The sequence below is a fragment of the Oncorhynchus keta genome, chromosome 26 (assembly GCF_023373465.1).
Source record: "Oncorhynchus keta strain PuntledgeMale-10-30-2019 chromosome 26, Oket_V2, whole genome shotgun sequence".
NCBI lineage: Eukaryota > Metazoa > Chordata > Actinopteri > Salmoniformes > Salmonidae > Oncorhynchus > Oncorhynchus keta.
In genome coordinates, this window is record NC_068446.1 from 14,738,423 (window position 1) to 14,760,473 (window position 22,051).

Below are 22,051 nucleotides of genomic sequence, written 5' to 3' on the forward strand. Positions count from 1 at the left end.
GGAAGAACTGGGACATTTTCAGCTTCCAGGAATTGTGTACAGATCCTTGCGACATGGGGCCGTGCATTACCATGCTGAAATATGAGGTGATGGCGGCGGTTGAATGACACGAGATCCTCTGGATCACGTTATCTCTGTGTATTCAAATTTTCGTTGATAAAATGCAATTGTGTCTGTTGTCCGTAGCTTATGCCTGCCCATACACTAACCCCAACGCTACCATGCAGCACTCTGTTCACAACGTTGACGTCAGCAAACCGCTACCCACACAACACCATACACGCTGTCTGCCATCTTCCTCATACAGTTGAAACTGCGATTCATCTGTGAAGAGCACACTTCTCCAGCATGCCAGTGGCCATCGAAGGTGAGCATTTAACCACTGAAGTCGGATTCGACGCTGAACTGCAGTCAGCTCAAGACCCCGGAGAGGAGGAGAAGCACGCAGATGAGCTTCCCTGAGACGTTCTTTTTACCATTTGTGCAGAAATTATTAGGTTGAACTTGAGACATCTGTGCAATTGTGTTGTGTGACACTTCACATTTTCGAGTGGCCTTTTATTGTCCCCAGCATAAGTTACACCTGTGTAATGATCATGCTGTTTAATCAGCTTCTTGATATGCCACACCTTTCAAGCGGGTGGATTATCTTGGCAAAGGAGAAATGCTCACTAACATGGATGTAAACAAAATTGTACACTAAATTTGCGAGAAATAAGCTTTTTGTGTGTATGGAACATTTCTGGTATATTTTATTTCAGCTCATGAAACATGGGAAACACTTAACATGTTGTTTTTATATTTTTGTTGAGTATATTTGGTGTTTGCCATGCGAGCTGCCCAAATTGCGGGCCTTTCCGACTGTGGGCAATGTGATTTAAAACTATCTACAGATAGTTAGGCCATATCATTTTGGCAATTAAATTACATTTACTTTAGGGGGAAGCCTTATGGACATACCACCTATGCTAGCTAGTTCATCTTGGACTTTTTCAGTTGAAACTTTACAGGGTGAGGTCTACGTGGTCCTTCTGTAGCTCAGTTGGTAGAGCATGGCGCTTGTAACGCCAGGGTAGTGGGTTCGATTCCCGGGACCACCCATACGTAGAATGTATGCACACATGACTGTAAGTCGCTTTGGATAAAAGCGTCTGCTAAATGGCATATATTATTATTATTATTATTACGTACATTTCAATAAATATATATACACTGACTGCCACACAATGTTCATACAAACATTAGGAACACCTTCCTAATATTTAGTTGCACCCCCCAAGTATACAATGTATAGTGTATATCATAAATATCAATGATGTCAAGAAGTTTGTATAAATCACCTGTTTGGCATGTCTCTTGATGTAATGACATGAAAACTGAGTAAGAGTTTGGGGAAATCCTTCACGTGCTTTTGTTCTGGTTTCATCCAAATACCATCCAATTTCATGAAAAACATGATTTTGACTGTTCAGAACCCTTAAAATGTAAAGGGCAACTGAAGATTTGGTTCATTAAGAAATGCTAGCAACCATGACTGAATTCAAACGTGAGTTGGTTTCAGGGTGTGGTTTGATGTGGGTGTCTCGTGTGTGTGTGCTCGCAAGTGGGAAGAATTAGCCAAATTATTTTGCCAATTAGCTTCAGCAGGCTGGTGTGAAACCGTGGCAAAGTAGGTTTAACTTCAGGTAGCCCATCTCCAGGGCTAATTAATGACCGTAAATAAATTACACAATGTAAATGAGACAATATTTTCATGTTGCACACCTTTTAGTTCTCATTAAATGCTTTCAATATTTGTATATTAAGTTAAAGGTTTTTTTGAGATTTTTAAGTCATTGAAATTTGGAGCAGTTGGAAATGTACATTCTGTAATTTACTGATGGTCCCAAATTATATCCAAAGTCAACCCAAATTTACCACGACATTATGATTGGGTCGCATTGAGCTGGACTCCAAATTGATGATTACTTGTGTGCTGCCAGCTGTTGGTATGTGGGCAAGACTGAAACAAACCCAACCTTCATTTACATTGTGAGGCGGTCACGACCACAAGTCTCACAAAACTCTGTTTTGGACGAGACTGACTTCATGGCCAAAATGATCATATTTACACATTGTAGTCAATTTTGACAGTATAATAAATGTTTCTGACTCATATGGATGCCACAAAGGCTGTTGTTTAAATGATAAGTTGTGTTTTGGGGGGGCAGTTGCTCTTTAAACACTGAGGTAAACACTAATGCTCAGGCACTATTTAAAAGAAGAAGAAAAAACCATTCAGAAGGGTTCTATGTGGAATCCTTGCCTTCCAATGAATCTTTCTTGCATTCCAAATAATCATCAGCACCATTTCTTTAAAGTTTTAGGTAGAACTCTTTGTCTTACAAAGAACCTTCGGCTTCCAAAAAGGGTTTTTCAGATTAAAACAATTCTTGTTAGAACCCTATCCCCTCAACAAATAACCTTTTTGGAAACCTTTTCTCGAAAAGTGTATTCACTGCCTTGTAACTCTAGTCCACAGAACACAATTAAGACATTTTGCATGTGTGTGTGTGTGTGTGTGTGTAGCGTGCCTCCTGCACCTTGCATCCTAATGTGTTTAATGAAGCATATGACTGTGTCTGAAGAGAGACAAACTCAAGGCAGCCTCAAAGCCACATCTTACATTTTAAACACAACAGATTGGATTTGACACCCAATCTAATCAGCTAATAGCTGAACACGACAGAATGAGTTAAACAAGCGCTACCTAGTATCTTGGTCCTGCGCATGTCAGCATCACCTCCACCATTTACCAGGGTCAAGTAGGCCCGAAATTGGGACCAGGTCTATACCAACTCCTGCTACTGTGTAACCATTCCACAGAGGCCACAGCACACTCATTACTGTTAGTTCTAAAGACCATAACAGTCTGGTTTCTGGTAGTGCTGGTGAGTAGAAGTAGAGACAATGGTCACATTGCAAATGGCACCCAATTCTGTTGTAGTGCACTACTTTTTACCAGGACTGATATGGCTCTGGTCAAAAGTAGTGCACTATATAGGGAACACAGTGCAATTTGGGCCACCGCCAATAATAAGGACTGGAAACACCACAGGGTCTGTAAATATTAATGAACTCCTCCTCACACAGGAAATTCTTTGACAGTCTCTCACCATTTATATTTTCCTCTCCCCTCTTCATGGCCATTTGTTTAATTAAACGTGTGTTTTAGGGAAATTAGCCGTTCGTTGTCTAATGCCTCTGGCAGGTCTCCTTCTCGCTCACTCTCCACCTCCCTCCCCCCTCTCACCAAGACTACAAACTAGAGACTGTTGACATTTAGCTGAGAAGAGGAGAGGAAATAAAAGGGGGTTGCATGGCAGACTGACTGAGTTGAGGCAAGAGGTCGCACAGGAAACACTCATGAGTGTAGGGATCTTTATAGAAATATACTGTATTGTGTACTCATTCTGAACATTTCAGTATTACTAAGGTTTAAGTCCACATTTGTAACGATAGTGTTAACCTTTGATGATTTAACATTCTCAGTTAAAACCACAAGTGGCACTAATCAATTCCAAATGTTAAATGTATTTATCAGAATAAATTCAACATTTTAATGCTCTCGTAGTCAGAGAACAAACAAACAAACTGAACAATGACAGCAGCAGCGCCACTTGAAAGTGTAATGTGAGGGAGTTGAAAGAAAAGACTAACTTCACAATACATAATAAAAACAGGGCCTAAGGCAGCATTCAGATTCACACTGTGCAGACCGTCATTTTTAATAACTCTGACAAGGTTTCAGATAGACTCACATTCTCTGTCACAATAACATGCAGAAACAGGAATTCCGTCGCCAAGAATTAGCGCAGGCAGTGCCTTTGTTCGCCCTCAGCCGAACATTTTCCTCCTCCCAGACCTTCATTCACTCCAAGCCACAATGTAAATTAGCCTGCCCTAAAACTTAAGCAGAGTGGGCATGAGGATCTCTTTTTTTTTATTAAGACAGCGGAGCTGACAGTTTCTTTAGGAATAAAAACACAAATCTTCCGTTTTAATTGCTTTTCTACAGTGGTAACAAAGGAGGTAATATACAACGAGTCCAGACCCTATAAAATAAAAATGTTCTACTGGCCCTAGTTATTCCCTGTTGGAAACTTTTTAATTCAACTACTGTGTAGATCAATTTTCTGATATGTACAGCATTGTTCTACATACTGATTTGACACCGTTTTTAATGTTGCAAAGCAAGGCTTTTCACTGAGGCTTAATTAAAAGGGATCGTAAGGGCTTTTATGGCACACGTTAGAGCTGAAATTAGCCAATTACTGTACCCTTTCTGTTAGCGGGAGGAATACCAATGATGAGACTCGATTCCCATTTAAGTGCCTGACTTAATGGCTTTGAGCTAAGCCTAAAATATATATATATATATTTTAGAAACACAGCCTAGGAGGAGAGCAGAGCAAACAATTTACCAGTTCTTTACTCTGCCTTTAAAAATAAGCTTTAGAACTACATACTTACGATCTTACATGGGTTACATAAATATTGGGGCGGCAGGGTAGCCTAGTGGTTAGAGCGTTGGACTAGTAACCGAATGGTTGCAAGTTCAAATCCCTGAGCTGACAGATCTGTCGTTCTGCCCCTGAACAGGCAGTTAACCCACTGTTCTAGGCCGTCATTGAAAATAAGAAATTGTTCTTAACTGACTTGCCTAGTAAAATAAAATAAATAAAAATTGTATTGGTAGCTCTGTTGTTTTCTTCGTAAAAATGATGTGTAACAAATTAGAAGAAAAAAAACGCGACCTTTGTGATTTTAGCTTTTTAGAAGAAAAAAAATCAATAAGTAGATCTAACGCATGAGTAAATTAGTATGGTTTATTCACTGCAACTGGCCGCTCCAGTCATCCTCGCTGATCAGAAAGAGGATCCGTCTTGGCCTATGCTGCTCTCTGCTGGTGGTGGGTGGAAACTACAACAACGGCAACGAATTTGACTAATCATTTTGGCATCCTCGAAAACAAAATCAGACAAGTAACTCATTTAGAGGACTAAAGAATCTTCTCCCTCCTGCTGACGTATGGTATAGGTCTGGGTTGTGAGCGGAGCGACTGCATCCCCCAGTGCTATGCATAGGATGAAACACAAACAAGAAAGCGCTCACCTGTGTCGCTGGGGTTTGTGATGTGCGTCCATCACTGGGTGGCTAGAAAAAGACAGATCACACATACAAGCCGTGTATATTTACATACTGTACATGCACAGGTGTCTGTCTCCAAATAGTGGAACAACCGTTTGACATCAATCAAGCACATTTTTTTTCTCCACTTAATACAGAAAAACAGAAATACATACTCAGCGTGTGGCCCGCTGTAGGTTGGCACAGATCTCTGGGGACTGGGGGCCTTGTGTGGCAGTGGCATATTATTGTGTGACCGCTTCAGATCCAGTATGGCTTGAGGCAGGATCAGTTTGAGTCCATGGTGGACTGTAAACCTCAGAGTGGTGTGGTCCTCTGTTGACAGAGAGGTGTCACTTCTCAAACAACCAACCGGAGAGTCTTTAGCCAAACTGTTTGTCCTCCATGTCTTGTATCATCTATATGTACCGTACATTTATTTACTCCGAGCTGTGCACCATATTGCTCGTCTGGGCTTATAAAGATTCCCTTACACTGCTCTCTAACTGTCTTGGGACAGTGGAACTGACCTGTTATGGACATGATGGTTTTGACCTTGCGGTACCAGTCATTGTCTATGAGCAGCGGGCCCATGTAGTCTGGGGTGGAGGAAACCTCCTGCTTCTTAGTAGCCTTGACTCCATCCAGGTTCTTTGTCAACTTCTGATTACAGAACCTAAAGCAGGGGAGGGATCAGTTCACTCAGCAAGGTCCGTTCAACTAGCCGGGGTACCAGTCTGTTGCTGCTCTCTTACTGACTGGTATACAGGCTATAATTCAACCACTATGGGGGAAAGTGATATCAGACTGTTGCCTCGTGAAATGTTTTATTAAATAAGCTCACAGACAAAGAGGTCTCCCTAAATACCAAAATGTGTAACAAGCATGTACTGTAATATCATTGCAACATAAGTGAAAGCAATAATAACACTAGCTATAGGTCACTTTTTCCAGCAGAAGACAAGGTTGGGGAAGATGGTTACGATGGCTGGGTGGAACAGTCCTCTGTCTACTTTCCCAGTGGAGCACTGCTGCAGGATGGCATCCCTCTGGGTCTCAGCTATGTTTATCTACAAACAAAGCAGCACAGAGTTACCATATGATATTAACCATAACACGATATGGGATATAAAAAGACAGCCAATGGGACTGCAGATGGAGTCTCATTAAGTATCATATAAAACGTGATATCATATAAAACCATAGTACCATATAGACATCTGAACTAAGTAGTCCTACCCTAAGTTTGGGAGAGATCTCTGACTTGAGGAAAATCTTAATGATCATGTCAGCCTTCTGGTGTAGCATAGCATGGTCATTCTCTCCATACATCCCTGCAGATGCCATCACTGTGCCTGAATCTGCCAGGTTCCTGAACCTGCAGCACAACAACAACAAACACAACAGCTTAGCGGTAATCAGGACACAGCCCACATTAAAGAGTCGATGTCCACGCCCCCGCGGATATCTAATTGGCATGATAAAAACATCCCAATAAAAATCTGTCTTTATTGGGGTATAGAAGAAAGCTGCCAGATTGGCGCACATTCAACAAATCTGATCTAAGGGGTATAGGCCTACAATGTGGTTACTAAACTCCGATTTGGATACACAGTATTTGGCTGTTTTCGCTGCATAACATTTAGAAGTAGTCCCTATATTCAGGTTTAGAAGAAGTGACTGCTAAATACTAGCCCCCGTTCGTATAAGCTGCTAGCAGAAATAGCGTACAGAAATCGGTGGTGGTAGGCAGTCGTTGTTTAACTGATTGGGGCGAACATCCATACAAATCAAATCAAATTATATTAGTCACATGCGCCGAATGCACTGTAGACCTTACAGTGAAATGCTTACTTACGAGCCCCTAACCAACAATGCATTTTTTTTAAATACGGAAAAGAATAAGAAATAAAAGCAACAAGTAATTAAAGAGCAACAGTAAAATAACAATAGAGAGACTAAACACAGGGGGGTACCAGTACAGAGTCAATGTGGGTGGGGCACCTCCGGTTAGTTGAAGTAATATGTGTAAGGGAGGGGGAAGGTGTTTAGAAGCCTCTTGGACCTAGACTTGGCATTCCGGTACCACTTGCCGTGCGGTAGCAGAGAGAACAGTCTATGACTAGGGTGGCTGGAGTCTTTGACAATTTTTAGGGCCTTCTTCTGACACCACATGGTGCTGGATGGCAGGAAGCTTGGCCCCAGTGATGTACTGGGCCGTTCGTATTACCCTCTGCAGTGCCTTGCGGTCGGAGGCCGAGCAGTTGCCATACCAGGCAGTGATGCAACCAGTCAGGATGCTCTCGATGGTGCAGCTGTAGAACCTTTGTTCTGCTTAAGTTTTGCTTGTGAGCAGGAATCAGGAGGATATACTTATGGTCAGATTTGCCAAATGGAGGGTGAGGGAGTGCTTTGTATGCGTCTCTATGTGTGGTGTAAAGGTGGTCCAGAGTTTTTTTCTTTTAGTTGCACAATTAACATGGTGATAGAAATTTGGTAAAGTCCCCGGCCTCTAGGAGCGCCGCCTCTGGATGAGCAATTTCTTGTTTGCTTATGGTGGAATACAGCTCATTCAATGCGGTCTTAGTCCCAGCCTCTGACTGTGGTGGTATGTAAACAGCTATGAAAAATACAGATGAAAACACTCTAGGTAGATAGTGTGGTCTACAGTTTAACATGAGATACTCTACCTCAGGCGAGCAATAGCTCGAGACTTCCTTAGATATCGTGCACCAGCTGTTATTTAAAAAAATACATAGTCTGCCGCCCCTTGTTTTACCAGATGCCGCTGTTCTATCCTGCTGGTGCAGTGTATTACCAGCCAGCTGTATGTTGATAGTGTCGTCGTTCAGCCACGTCTTCGTGAAGCATAAGATATTAAAGATTTGAATGTCCCGTTGGTAGTTTAATCTTCCACGTAGGTCATCTATGTTATTGTCCAAAGATTGCACGTTTGCAGGTAGAATGTAAGGAAGCATTATACCCCAACATAGCGTTAAATACACATTTAAACAATAACCTAAATGTAGGCTAATTTTGCTGGGGGAGTGGGGGGGGGGATTCAGGATCTTTTCCCTGCGCATTTCCATGGCATTTCCTTTGTCTGGGTCGAGTTCCATGGACTTCTTTACCGCATCTATCCCAAAAATTGGTCTTCCCACAAAAATGTCTGCAGCGTCCTGTTTGGGGTACAAAAAGATGACTCTCTCGAACACAACAGTGTTCCCCGTTTTGCTCTACAACCCCCACAAGCGTTACAGGACTCATCTGAAGTCGGTACTGCCAACTTCTGTCTGTAGCATCCAAATGGTTTGGGCTACACACAAATCGAAAGGTGAGATATGTAACTCAATATTAGGAAGGTGTTCTCAATGTTTTGTACGCTCAGTGTATATACTGTATATATTTTCACACTATGAGGTTGAAATGATACTGTGAAATTGTGAAAATTATGGTAATGCCCTTTTAGTGTAAGACAGCAGTTCCCAAAATAGAGGTCGCTGACATGAAAATGGAGTTGCGGGAGAATTTCCTAAATGCTGACAACATAAAATGAACAAAAATATAAAAACAATATAACATTCTCTTTGTATCTCAAAATCATTATAATGTGGTTAACCTTAAAAATCGAAATGAAAATGGTTCAAATCTAAAAGATTAAATTCAACCAGATAGCGCCTTTCGATCATGGGAGAATGGCTATGCCCACTACGCTATCAAACCACACACTATTGCAGAGACTTTGATATTACCATCCACAACTGATGGGGAATACAATGTTTGGGGAGGCAGAGGTAGAGAAACTCTCATCAATAGCTTTGTCAGATAACACTTAAAGAATTTATGTTATTTCTAGCAATCAAGAGGAAACTGAACGATTCAAAAACTCCCCAACTTATGCTCTCCAAATGGACGTCAGTTGAGAGGGCCCGAGATGCCCATGCATTGACTTGTGTCTGCTATACATGTCTGGGGATGCTATTCACAAGGACATATGGTTCTGTCTCACAATTCCCGAGCATGGCTATATTGATGAAAAACAGACTCCATGAGATCGAATGGTGGGCTTTTGCACAGATGGGGCTCCATCTACAGTATGGCGGGACAGCGGGCAGGGGCCTCTGCACTCTAGTTATGAATGTGTCTCCCACTGCCATATGGGCACATTGTTTGACACACTGAGAGAAACTGGCATCAAAAGAGCTGAGCACAGAACTCTGAGATATACTGCAGCAGGTAACTTCATTTGTAAACTACATCAAAACACACCAACTGTGCGCATGCCTGTTCCCAAACCTCTGTGGAGATATGAGATCAGAGCTTGACAATGTTCTATTTCACACTGAGGCTTGGTGGTTATCGAGGGGGAGTGTTGAGTTGATTTTTCGTATTGATAGAGGAACTGTTGTCATTCACAATGGATGAAGAAAAAAATATAAAAATTAAAGACTTGGTTGACTTTCTGTATAATGAAAAGAAAATATATCCTTGCCTATGTAACAGACATATTTGGGATCTGAACGAACTGAACGCAACCATGCAGGGGAAATACAAAAACATTCTACAGATGACTGACCAAATCAATGGATTCAGAGGAAAATAAATTCTTATTGGAGAGAGTCTTTCAAAATTGAACCATGTCCGCTTCCCTCAGCTGTGTATGTTTCTAACAGAAAACATCATCAGTAAGTGTCCCACACGAGTGATGACTGCTCACCTCCAACGCTTGGAAGAGCACTTTGGGGTCTACTTCCCAACCCGTTTGACTTTGATCCTGTCTCAGTTGACATGCCGGTATGTGAAATCGAACAGCTGAACCGAGCTGTCATGTGACCGAATGCATTCACTGGTCACTACGGAGGAGTTTTGGTTCCTGAATAAAAAGGAATACCCTGCCGTCTCCCTTAAAACTCATCGTACCCTTCGCCAGCTCATATCTGGGTGATACGGTGCTCTCGTCTTCATTAAAACCAAATATCGATCCAGGTTGGATGTGACAGAAGGGGTGAGGTGTGTACTGTCGACCACACCCTCTGACTTTGAGAATCTCCGATGTGACATCAAGCACACCCATCTCATTAGTGGCGCTGAGATATGATGCATTATGTCAGACTCATTTGCAATTGACTGTCATTAGCCCCACATTAAAAGTATGTCACGGAGAGTTGAGAATAAAGTCATAAATGCTGTTAGAATTTCAATTGACTGTCGTAGCCCCAAATAAAAAAGTAAACATTGGCTGTTAATTACATAATTTTTTCCACATGGTTGGGGTTGTGAGAATTTTCAGATCGCAAAATGGGGTCTAGGGCCAAAAACGTTTGGGAACCCCTGGTGTAAGAGCTGCTTGAAAAGATAGCCTGAAAGTTCAGCCTGTTTTGATGGGATGGAATTTTGGCTAGTAAATTTGTTTTACAGACCAATAAGAAAGAGAGTTCCAAATCTCTGTCAATAACAGCTAATTTTCTATTTTCCCCACTCAGACAGTCTTAATTTGAGTTGAAAACAATCACAGCAAAGTACTTCTGTCAATAGAAGTGAATGTCAATAATGTAAGAAGGAAAACATATTTATGACCTTGTGAGACGATTCAATCTTACCTCTCACTCTCCAGGTAAAAAGATAGGTCGTTGATGAGGAAGTCAATGATGATGACTTTACCGTTAATGACCCGACTCTTCATGTGGGAGGTATCCCCCTCGTCTTTAGGAGGGGCACGGGAGTCACATGCTATAGGAGACAACGTAAACTTAGTGGTGTGTACTTCTAGCACCAGAACTAGATTTAAAATCCGGATGAAGGTGTAACGCCAAAACATTGGTTTGTGGAACATCCAAGATCAGTGTACTGGAGTTTTGTCCTTTTAATTCATATGTATTTTTTCTGTAGCACCTGTCAAACTATACTTTGTTCAGCACCAGAACCAGGAACAGAATGGAGAGAGGGGACTGAGGACAGCTTACATTCGGAGAAGTGGCGGTAGCTCGTTCTCAGGTACAGCTCAAACTCAGTCCTCGTGCGAGGATCCTTCATGGCGGTTTGAAACTTACAGACTGTCTTGATGAATCGGCAAAACACCAGCCAGACATTTTTCTTCAGGGTGAGGTGCATAAGGAGTGAGTGAGTGAGTGAATGAATGAATGAATGAATGACAGAGCATTTTAGATACCATTGCCCAAGAGGGTTATACAGTGATTGTACAACTGTCTAGTGTCTAACAGTACATAGAGGATGAGAGGCCGGGTGTTCTTCCTACCAGTTTGGTCTTCAGTATGGCTCCTCTCAGGCAGGAGTCTGAGCCCACAGCAGGACAGGGTGGAAACGTGTCTTGGTACTGCTTGAACCTGCAAGGAATCATCCAAACACACACATCGGATAAACGCACACTGTTTCGTCTGCATCCAAACACACACACACACATCACATCAATCACACAGTTCTGTCAAGTAGCATCAATCATCCATAGCCTGGTCCCAGATTTGTTTGTTCCGTCTGGCCAACTTCTAAGGTTATTGTCATGTTTAGCATAACAACGACCATAGGAGTTGGCTATACAGCACAAACAAATATAGGACCAGGCTAAATCAACTCATGGCCACAAGGATAAATAATCCCAATACCATGTTCCTTCCAGTGACTTGGTGACCAGGTCCTGGATGGTGTAGAGAACCTCACAGGAAACGGTTCTCATCTGAGCCGCCTGGGAGATGATGTCAGCACTGCACTGCAGGTAGCCCACTGTGGGACGATGCTAGTTAGCGTTTAAACTTTACTATAGCTCCAATATATTACTGTAGAGGGATACTAGTCTTGTTAGCCTTTTCACTTCAATTACATCTCTTTCAGCGTCATACAAACAGTCCTTTAAGACTATCAGCAGCAAAGTGAATAACGTCACCATTGATGTCAGCTTGGCTAAAGGTCACCAAGGACCCTACTCTAGACAGAATCTGACAGGAATAATGAATAAGGATTTGAGGACTGTACTGGGGTCCTCCCGGCGTAAGAACTTATTCACGATGGCGAGGATTTTGATCTTCTGAGGTTTGGGCCGGTCGATGGCTTTCAGCTTCTCTACTTCCAGTGTGAAGAGCAGCGCTCCTTGGGCATAGTGGAAACGCAGAAAGCGCTTGAAGTAGTCCAGACTCACAGGGTTCCGGAGCACATCTCCAAACGACCTGTAGCACAGAGACAAACAATACAGCCATATACAAATTAACATTTGAGTCATTTAGAAGTTGCTCATAGAGCTCTTATTTAACTAAAGTAGGTAAAACAACCACTTATCACAATCATTGCAAGTAAAACCTCCTACAAAATAGCCGGCTTCTGCAAAATCAGCGGTAGCTGAAGATTATTAGTTATGCTAGATTAGATACACTCATTAGATAAACAATGACTCAATGAGAAGGCCGCATTTCAGGTGGTGTCCCAACAGTACCTTGGCCTCATAGACGGCATGCGAACAAAACTGTTGTCTTTCTTCAACATCAGAGGGGCTTTCTTCATCATGGAACCAGCGGATACTGGCTTTGAGCTTTCGCCGTCTGAGAAAGGCTTCTTCTTCTGATACAGCAAATAGTTAACACTCAGATTCTCCAGTGCCAGCTTTGGGTACCTCACTGCCAGCAAGTCAAACGGCAGATCACGTGGCTCTAGAGACAGACACAATGACAGTATTCACAGGGCCTAGAGTCCTTATCGTGGAAGTTTGCTCTCCACATACAGTTGATTGCTGTGATTTCATGAAAATTAAATATTTTTAGTAGTTCAATTTGAATTTGGCGCTCTGCAATTCAGCGGATGTTGAGGAAAATTATCCTGCGAATGGGATGGGTGCGCCAAGAAGTTAGGTTGGAGTCATTAAAACTTGTTTATTTCTTGTTAACAAAACTATAGTTTTGGCAAGTCGGTTCGGACATCTACTTGTCTAATTTTTCCAACAATTGTTTACAGACAGATTATTTCACTTTTACCTCACTTTATCACAATTCCAGTGGGTCAGAAGTTTACATACAATTGACTGTGTATGACAAGTTGACTGTGCCTTTAAACAGTTTGGAAAATTCCAGAAAATGATGTCATGGCTTTAGAAGCTTCTGATAGGCTAATTGACATAATTTGAGTCATTTGGAGGTGTACCTGTGGATGTATTTCAAGGTCTACCTTTAAACTCAGTGCCTCTTTGCTTTACATCATGGGAAAATCAAAAGAAATCAGCCAAGACCTCAGAAAAGAATTTGGAGACCTCCACACGTCTGGTTCATCCTTGGGACCAATTTCCCAACGCCTGAAGGTACCACATTCATCTATACAAAGAATAGTACGGCAGGAATAAACACCATGGAACCACGCAGCCGTCATACCGCTAGGAAGGAGACATGTTCTGTCTCCTAGAGATGAATGTACTTTGGTGCGAAAAGAGCAAATCAATCCCAGAACAACAGCAAAGGACCTTGTGAAGATGCTGGAGGAAACCGGTACAAAAGGTATCTATATCCACAGTAAAACAAGTCTTATATCGACATAACCTGAAAGGCAGCTCAGCAAGGAAGAGCCCACGGCTCCAAAACCACCATAAAAAAGCCAGACTACGGTTTGCAACTGCACATGGGGACAAAGATCATACTTTTTGTAGAAATTACCTCTGGTCTGATGAAACAAAAATAGAACTGTTTGGCCATAATGACCATCGTTATGTTTGGAGGAAAAAGGGGGAGGCTTGCAAGCCGAAAAACACCATCGCAACCGTGAAGCACGGGGGTGGCAGCATCATGCTGTGGGGGTGCTTTGTTGCAGGAGGGACTGGTGCACTTCACAAAATAGATGGCATAGGAGGTAGGTACATTTTGTGGATATTTTGAAGCAACATATCAAGACATCAGTCAGGAAGTTAAACCTTGGTCACAAATGGGTCTTCCAAATGGACAATGACCCCAAGCATATTTCCAAAGTTGTGGTAAAATGGCTTAAGGACAACAAAGTCAAGGTACTGGAGTGGCCATCACAAAGCCCTGACCTCAATCCTAGAGAAAATATGTGGGCAGAACTGAAAAAGCGTGTGCGAGCAAGGAGGCCTACAAACCTGAAAGGGCCTAAATTCACCCATCTTATTGTGGGAAGCTTGTGGAAGGCTACCCAAAACATTTGACCCAGGTTAAACTATTTAAAGGCAATGCTACCAAATACTAATTGAGTGTATGTAAACTTCTGACCCACTGGGAATGTGATGAAAGAAGTAAACGCTGAAATAAATAATTCTCTCTATTTTTCGGACATTGCACATTCATAAAAAATAAAGTGGTGATCCTAACTGACCTAAGACTATAATTTATACTAGGATTAAATGTCTGGAATTGTGAAAAACTGAGTTTAAATGTATTTGCAACTATAAATGGAGTTTGAACTCATCCTTGAGCTTTCATTGTTCACGCTGTAGTAACACAAGCATTGCTCTCTCGTAGCCTTAGCTACAACTAAATCTGCACATTCCCCTTATTCTCAATAACTCCTCTGTGTTAGCCCTTGGTTATGTTCCTACCAGTCTTTTTGTAGTGCAGGTGGACAGACCCTCCTCTCTTCACGTCCTCTAGAGCCATCAGGGCCCAGTCCTCCTGCCAATCAGAGGGCTGCTCCGTGGCTCCATGGCTACAACAGGACTGACAAAGGGCCAGAGCCTCCCTCATCCTCCTGACCTGCTGCTCTTTTGTGTTCTGGCCAATGGCAGATAACCTCTGACCACAGTTCACACCGGCACTCTCCTTGTAGTCAAATCATAAGGGGAAATGTGATAACATAACCATCAACAGAGTTCAAGTGAAGATGGACAGATACGTGCATGTAAAAGAGGGGGGGTACACATTTCCGTTGTAACCATGGACAATACAGTTATATTGTATAATCAATTTGCATAAAACAAAATCAAATCAGTTACCAGACAGGAGCAGAAATGTTTGTCGTCTTCGTCCAAAAAGGAATCGTAAGATGCACGAAGCACCTACAAAAAAAATGCCCATTACTAAGATATTGACTCAAGACATTTTCAAAGATTCACAGGATTTCAAAAACATTCAAATATTAAGTGTATGCCAACATGCTGACTTTACCTTACAGATCTCATGTTTGGCTGTGTATATCCACGGTATGACTGCTCCAGAGGGCAGGAGTCTGCGGAGCTGCCTGCTGGTGTCGATCTCCAGGAGGCCTACCCTCTCTGTGTTCTCCCCCAGGTAGGTGTGTGTGATCCTCCTGGCCACAGCCTGTCTCTGGCTGTGGAGGGAGTCATCTCCCTGGGCCCTGAGTATGGAGGATACAGTATATTACAGCCAAATAATAGATAGTCTACAAAAGTGAACGAGTCATCAATACAAAAAACAAATCATTATTAGCACATACCACAATACCACAATGTTTATTTCTGTTAAACACAGCACATTTTATAAACATATTTCTCACTTTGGGCATTTTCACAGACGTTTAATTTTTTAAAAGTTGCATTCAGTATTTTCACAACACATTTGTTCATGATTTATTTTTCAACAATTTACATTATTTTTTAAATATCTCCATACCTGAGCACCAGGCTAAGGACCACGTCCAGGTCCTGCCAGAGCCCTAGATGCTGCAGCTCTGTCTCCAGTCCCCTGGCCCTCAGGAAGGCAGCTAAGGGCCCACCAGCCAAGCTGTCAGCCGACAGGGCAGGCTGAAGGTAGTTGTAGCGGTGGGACTCTGGAGTTGCTGGTGCAGGGGGAGCTGGTAAGACAGACTGTTGGTAGTAGGCAGGAGTCTCCATACAGGTGTGTGGAATAAGTACTTCTCCCTCCTGGACCCCTTCAACAGCAATGTTTGGGAGAAGGTTACCACTTCTGTGGCTGGACTTGAGGTTATCCACTTTGCTGGTTTGTTTGCTGCAGGTTTGGGATTTTGAATCGTCAGGCATGTTGCGGTATTGTTCAGTTGTGGCATCAATCTGGTATTTGGTTTTACTGCTATGCACAGCATTAGTGCACCGTTCCTGGCCTGTTTCACCCTCAAGACGAAGCCACTGGCAACAGAGACGTCCATCTTGGATCTTCTCAGTCTCCCGGGCTGCCATTACGGATCTGTTCTGTGGTTCCTCATGGCGCATCCAGAGGAGACTCTTGGTGTTTTTGGAACAGTAGGTCCCAGTTGCACTCCCAGTCAGCTCTGCCTCCTTCACCTGTCCCAGGCCTGGGTCCAGTTGAGCAGGTATACCAGGCACATCCTCAGAAACAGAGTGGGATGCGATGGTGCTGTACTCCTGAACGATGTGGCTGCACTCTGCATCTCTCCAGAGTGAGTCCTTGCAGTATCTTAGAAACTGAGGAAGCCAATAGTGCTGCAGCCGATGTAAAGCTTTGTTATACATCTGACCGATGATCTGCTTTCTGGCACTGTTGGGTAGCTCACTGGATAGAATGCTAATCATTGTATCTACCAGACAGACACAGGAGAGCACAGACAAAGGGATTTAAATCAAGAAAATACATCAACACAGCACAAACAGTATGTAGCCCTATAGGTCAGAGAAGGGGCAGGTGAGTAGGTTCAGGACAGGTAACAGTGATGTGGCCTGTCCATCTCTTGAATTAATCATCTTTATTCATGGTGACTATCGATCCCAGGTTAATGTACTTTGTCACCAGTTTAGTCTCTTTACCTCGTGGTATGTGACAGATAGCCATGATGCTGGATCCCTCTGTGAGATGGATGGCTCTGATGACAGTCAGCAGGGCCAGGTATCTGTGTTTCTGACCTGCATCCTCACAGTCCATGTTGAACAACCTGGACACTCTCACACAGAACGACACCAGCTCCTTCCCTGCACACACACAGGAAGCATGAGTCGATGAATGACCACACGTGGAAAATGCACAGTACCATAGAAAATAAATGAGTAATCATAGGCCAGGAACACACACACACACACACACCAACACCAGTCACCTACCACAAGTGCCCTTGATGAAAGTGCTGAATCGTCTCATCCCTCTCCCGCTCCCAATGCATCTCCTCAGTAGCCACTGGTCCGCTGTTGTCCATTTCAACACTTTAACCAACAAGAACCTCAAATTAGCATCGTACAGCATTGTACAGCACCTTACTCTGAATCTGTCAGCAGGGTTTTCACACAGACCTTCATGGAATTGACAGTACACACATGTGCCATAAAGACACGGCGGATGGGGCAGGGAAGCGGTCTTGTCGTCCCCCCCACACCGGCCCATTTTTCCCCTCGAGGACTCCACACCGGCCCATTTTTCCCCTCGAGGACTCCACACTGGCCCATTTTTTTCATTGAGGCCCCCATTATTAGCCAGATAATGATCATTTTGCACACAAAAAAAAGGAACAAGTTAGACAGGCCCACTTGGCTAAAAATAGACCAGCCCATCTTGCATTTGCCTGAAATGTCAGATGGCCAGTCCACCCGTGGTGGGAGGCAGATGTAAAAAACAAGCAAAGTTTATTAAATGACTCAGGTTTTCTTGTTTGTAAAAGGTTAAAAGAAAAGTTTACCCAAAATCCTGGAATTTCCAAGTGATTCCATACATTGAAACTAATTCAGTGGAGTTTGCACTCTCCTCCTTTCTCGCTCCCTGCAGTGCTGTACTGAAACAGCTGTAAAAATGGGTCAAGTGACTCATGACATTGCTGGATGCAGGTTTCGCTCTGCTCCATTGCCAGTTCATGATTCAGAAATCTGTGGTGTGGACAAATTAGTTGTTTTATTGAAAGCCTACGGCCAAATTAGCTATTTTTTAAAAAAGAAAGAAAAAGGTACAGTAAATGTGTACTTTTCCACCTAAAACTTTTGCGGTTATTTTATATAGTTATTTTATGTAGCCGACTGCCACAGCAGCGGAGATGGGTAACAACTGTACATGAGTGCTATATATAGTTGTTTTTTTAAATGTAGTGTTTTGTGGAGATTACTGTAGTACTTACTATAGTGTTTCTTTGCGGATAATACTGTAGTATTTACTCTAGTGTTCTACAGTTTACTACAAATTTATTGAGTAAGTACTACAAATGATCAAGGGATACTACAGTATACTACAATTTACTACAGAATTCTATAGTAAGTACTGGAGTATTTATTCCATAGTAAACTACTCTTTTTTCATGTGGGTATTTTTTGGGCAGAGAAGTGAAGACCACCTTACACATTAGTTAAACAAAGTAAAGAACAACCTACGAACATGTCTGACGATGAAATACTTGTGAGTGATGAAGAAAACTACTGGAGGGCAGTGGCGATTATGTCATTTTATCTGTGGCCAATGGCCTTGAGCCTTCTTGGAAGGGCTCTTCTAATGTAATTCTATGGCAGGACCCAAAGGGCTTAAATGTTCAATGTCTACCCTTGCTAAGGACTTAGACTTGGCCTGTGATGTAATGTCCCCATGAGTGACAGAACACTGAGCCAATCACGGCGCAGTGCTCCTATTTTCTGCTGGCTTGCCCCACCACCACAGAAAGCACTGAGCTAGGCTGAAACACCAGCATTTTTGAGCAACAAGAAAACAAAAAAGAGACCATGTTTGTATGAGGCTTTGTTACCTCAATGACATATATATATTTTTTACATTGTTTGCAAACTGATATGTGACACGTATTAATGCCAAAATAACATGCAAAATAAGTATGCCCCCTCCCAAAAAATATACATTTTTATTCGAATATTTTTTGCTCAAAATGTGGGGCTCAAAACAGAGCCCCACCTGCACTGACTGACGGGTCGCCACTGCTGGAGGGGCACCGATTGTGTCTTCGAAACATATTTATTTGAGCCTGAGTATTCGGACGAAGAATTTAGAAAATTTAGCTTTAGATGGCCACTGCGGCCACTCTAGCCACCGAAGTTGTAGCAACAGCTAGACCACAGCCACAACCCATCCCCAGGATCAATATAGACTATAGACTGGTGGTGCAGTTGATGCAATTGTGCACCAATGCTGAAAGATGAGGAATGTTTGTTCTGCAGATAATTTGAATACGTGACTACAAATCAACGCAATGATGACAATGTGCAGTTAGATTGCTTTTGCTGCCCTCCAACTCTGGTGTCCTTGATTTTTTTCTTCTTATTTCAAAAACGAATTGGAGAACACAACGCTGTTCCAGCTGGGCCAAATGGACTGTTAATTTTCTACATATCTGCACATCAAATTCAGGAATGTAAACGCCTGCTCCTGTGCGCCCACTATCTGGGTCCTTGGATCCATCGTGAAAAGTGGTTAAAAAAAGCATAAAAACTTCTACCAATGTAATTGTCAACCAGTTTCCCTAGATCACTGACTTCTGACCAATCTTTCCTTTTCGCTTCCAAGGTTAGATCAACAGGATCTGGGAGTAACCATGGAGGAACATCCTCGATCACCACAGAAGGGCCAACCTCCAACCACTCTCATCAACACGCTTTCCAACTGTCCAACCAAAACAGAGAATCTGAGCATACTAACAGGTTGTATGTCCTTCACCCACTGGAGGGCAAATAATATCACCAACAATTCAACTGAATATATCTGTTATGGGGCGGCAGGGTAGCCTAGTGGTTGGACTAGTAACCGAAAGGTTGCAAGTTCAAATCCCAGAGCTGACAAGGTACAAACCACTGCCTACTAGTATTCCCAACAGTCATCTAGAACAGTAGCAGTGGGATGCTCAACCTCACAGCCTTTCAACCTAACCCAACAAGCTAATGACAATTTTCTACACCATTTATCCAAAGGCATCTCACCTGTCTCCACTAGTAATGCACATACAGATGTTGATTTAAATCCACCAATACATATCCTTAAAGCTATATACTGGATCCTGTCCAGCCTCTGAAGCCAGGTCTTCGCCGCTTCCTTGAACTATACACCCGTAATCAAGTGTCATCCTAAGCAGAGCTCTATAAATATCCATCAACGATTGCCTGTCAGCCCCCCATTCATAACCTGAGACCGAGCGCGTATGATTCACCACCTTCTTACACTTTGTTTCAACATTTATGACATTACCTTTCCATGTATATCGCTCATTGTACCCTTAACCCAAATATTTGTACTTAGAAACCCTCCCCATACGTTCACTTTCAACAGGTAAAGGGTGTTTTTGTACCATTTAGATGTTCATCACTAATAAGAGTCAACAGGGAAACACTGACCGAAACTATGGCTCCTTCCCTGTCACGTTTCTCTATGCTTTAGTTTTACAGTACCGCTATCATACTGCAAAAATATATATACTGTATATATAACTAATCGGATTACCTTCTGAATGATGGTTTGAGAACTCCAAGAATTCTTTACAGAGAGTGTAGTAATGGAACAACTCTGTTTCCTTGAACAAGGTGAAGCGATGAGCAGTCAACCACTTCTGAAATCCTCCTCTGTTCACCTCCTGTTATGTCAAAAATTAGAATAGCATATAAATCATAACATTTTAACAAAGTATAACAAATTCAGGGGGTAACCCTGACCAGGACTCGAACACAGGTCTGGCAACTATTAATCCAACACCTTAACCTTTATGACAAGTGGTCTGAACCTCTTGCTGAGGTTGATAGGTGCTCCGTTAAGGTCGCTACAATATTAAATAAAAAATACCCAGGCCTACTGACATTTTTTTTTTTCAAAATGAAGAAATTCATTTGTATTGTCTTTCTCATGGGTATGTAGAGTAAAAGTTCTGTTTTGAACTCTATTTGAACCCTATTGTTCAAATTAAATAAATAAAAATATGGACAGCGAGTACTGTTTCAGAAATAAACCGCAGGAGGGCGCAATTCGTTAGGTTTTGTATTCTCTACCTGGCCTTGAAGTAGCTCAGGACAAGTTAACCATTTGTTGTCCGACAGAAAGAAGAGAGGAGTTTGACCAAACACCTAGGCAGAAAACAGATTCAACTGTGACATACATTCTGTGACAATTATTTTATTCTACTCAGTTATGTTCTAGTATCAATTCTGTGAAAGATATATTCTATTCTGTTCAGTTATATTCTATTCTAAATTCTGTGAAAGAGCTGTGTTCTATTTTATCGCAGAAGGGGCTCACCGGTAGGTTCAGAAACGTGTTAAAGAAATCCACGAAAACGTCATTTTTCAGAAGATCTGACAGTCGGTCATCATCGCCACCTAAAATAGATACAAATGTGAACCGATTGCCTACATGTTATCATGTTATATGTGGGTCATGTTAGGCTTCAACAAATAATGTACAATGCCATTCCTTAGGCCTACCGGTATTATAGTATTATGCAGAACATACCAGATGGTTTCAGTATTGATGAGTTGTTGGTCATTTTTATTCGTTCATTCTATAATACCTCAACAACGCAGGTTGTCTACTAGGCAGACTGTGCCTTTTCAGCCATGTGGTTTCATTAACAGTCGCTCTATACCACCAATGACGTAATAATTTAATCATAAAATCGTAACGTAAACCTGTATGAATTGTTACAATTCATTACGTTGTTGGTTAATTGGCTTGTAAATCGGTAGGCTGTATTTTTTTTCATTCTTGTTTCTTCATCATAACAAATGTCCATCTTATAATAAAATAGTACGGAACGTCGATATTTTAGCCAACAGTCAAAGAGCATAATGGTCTTATTTTTCATCATTTAGGAACATTTGTTCTTTAGAGGCACCATAATTGATTCTAGGAATATTCCGTTTTCATTTCGTCAAGGGGCGTATTTTACTTAATCATCGTTCTTTATCATTACCATATTATAGAAATTATTCCATGCATAATCTTTTTCTCCGTTTCGTATTTTTTAAACAAATTATCATACTGTTCAAATAAAGAAACGTATTTGAGGTTTTGGTAAGGATAGTTATCATTCCTTTAGCAAACAAAGAGTAGAG

General features: G+C 42.0%; 1 protein-coding gene across 1 annotated transcript; it reads right to left on the reverse strand.

The window, feature by feature from the left end:
* Positions 1-4,453: 4,453 nt before the first annotated feature.
* LOC118358981 (regulator of G-protein signaling protein-like) lies at positions 4,454-21,959 on the reverse strand. Its single transcript, XM_035737069.2, has 22 exons — positions 21,450-21,959; positions 21,237-21,316; positions 20,990-21,064; positions 20,451-20,580; positions 17,141-17,239; positions 16,850-17,011; positions 15,741-16,623; positions 15,276-15,465; positions 15,104-15,166; positions 14,711-14,930; positions 12,611-12,824; positions 12,157-12,347; positions 11,790-11,907; positions 11,426-11,513; positions 11,133-11,262; positions 10,770-10,899; positions 6,409-6,547; positions 6,115-6,239; positions 5,700-5,845; positions 5,346-5,505; positions 5,155-5,196; positions 4,454-4,962 (listed from the first exon to the last, which is right to left on the reverse strand). Exons 1-22 carry the CDS (start codon positions 21,481-21,483, stop codon positions 4,908-4,910), a joined length of 3,474 nt encoding a protein of 1,157 aa, XP_035592962.1. The 5' UTR covers positions 21,484-21,959; the 3' UTR covers positions 4,454-4,907.
* Between the last annotated feature and the right edge of the window lie 92 nt (positions 21,960-22,051).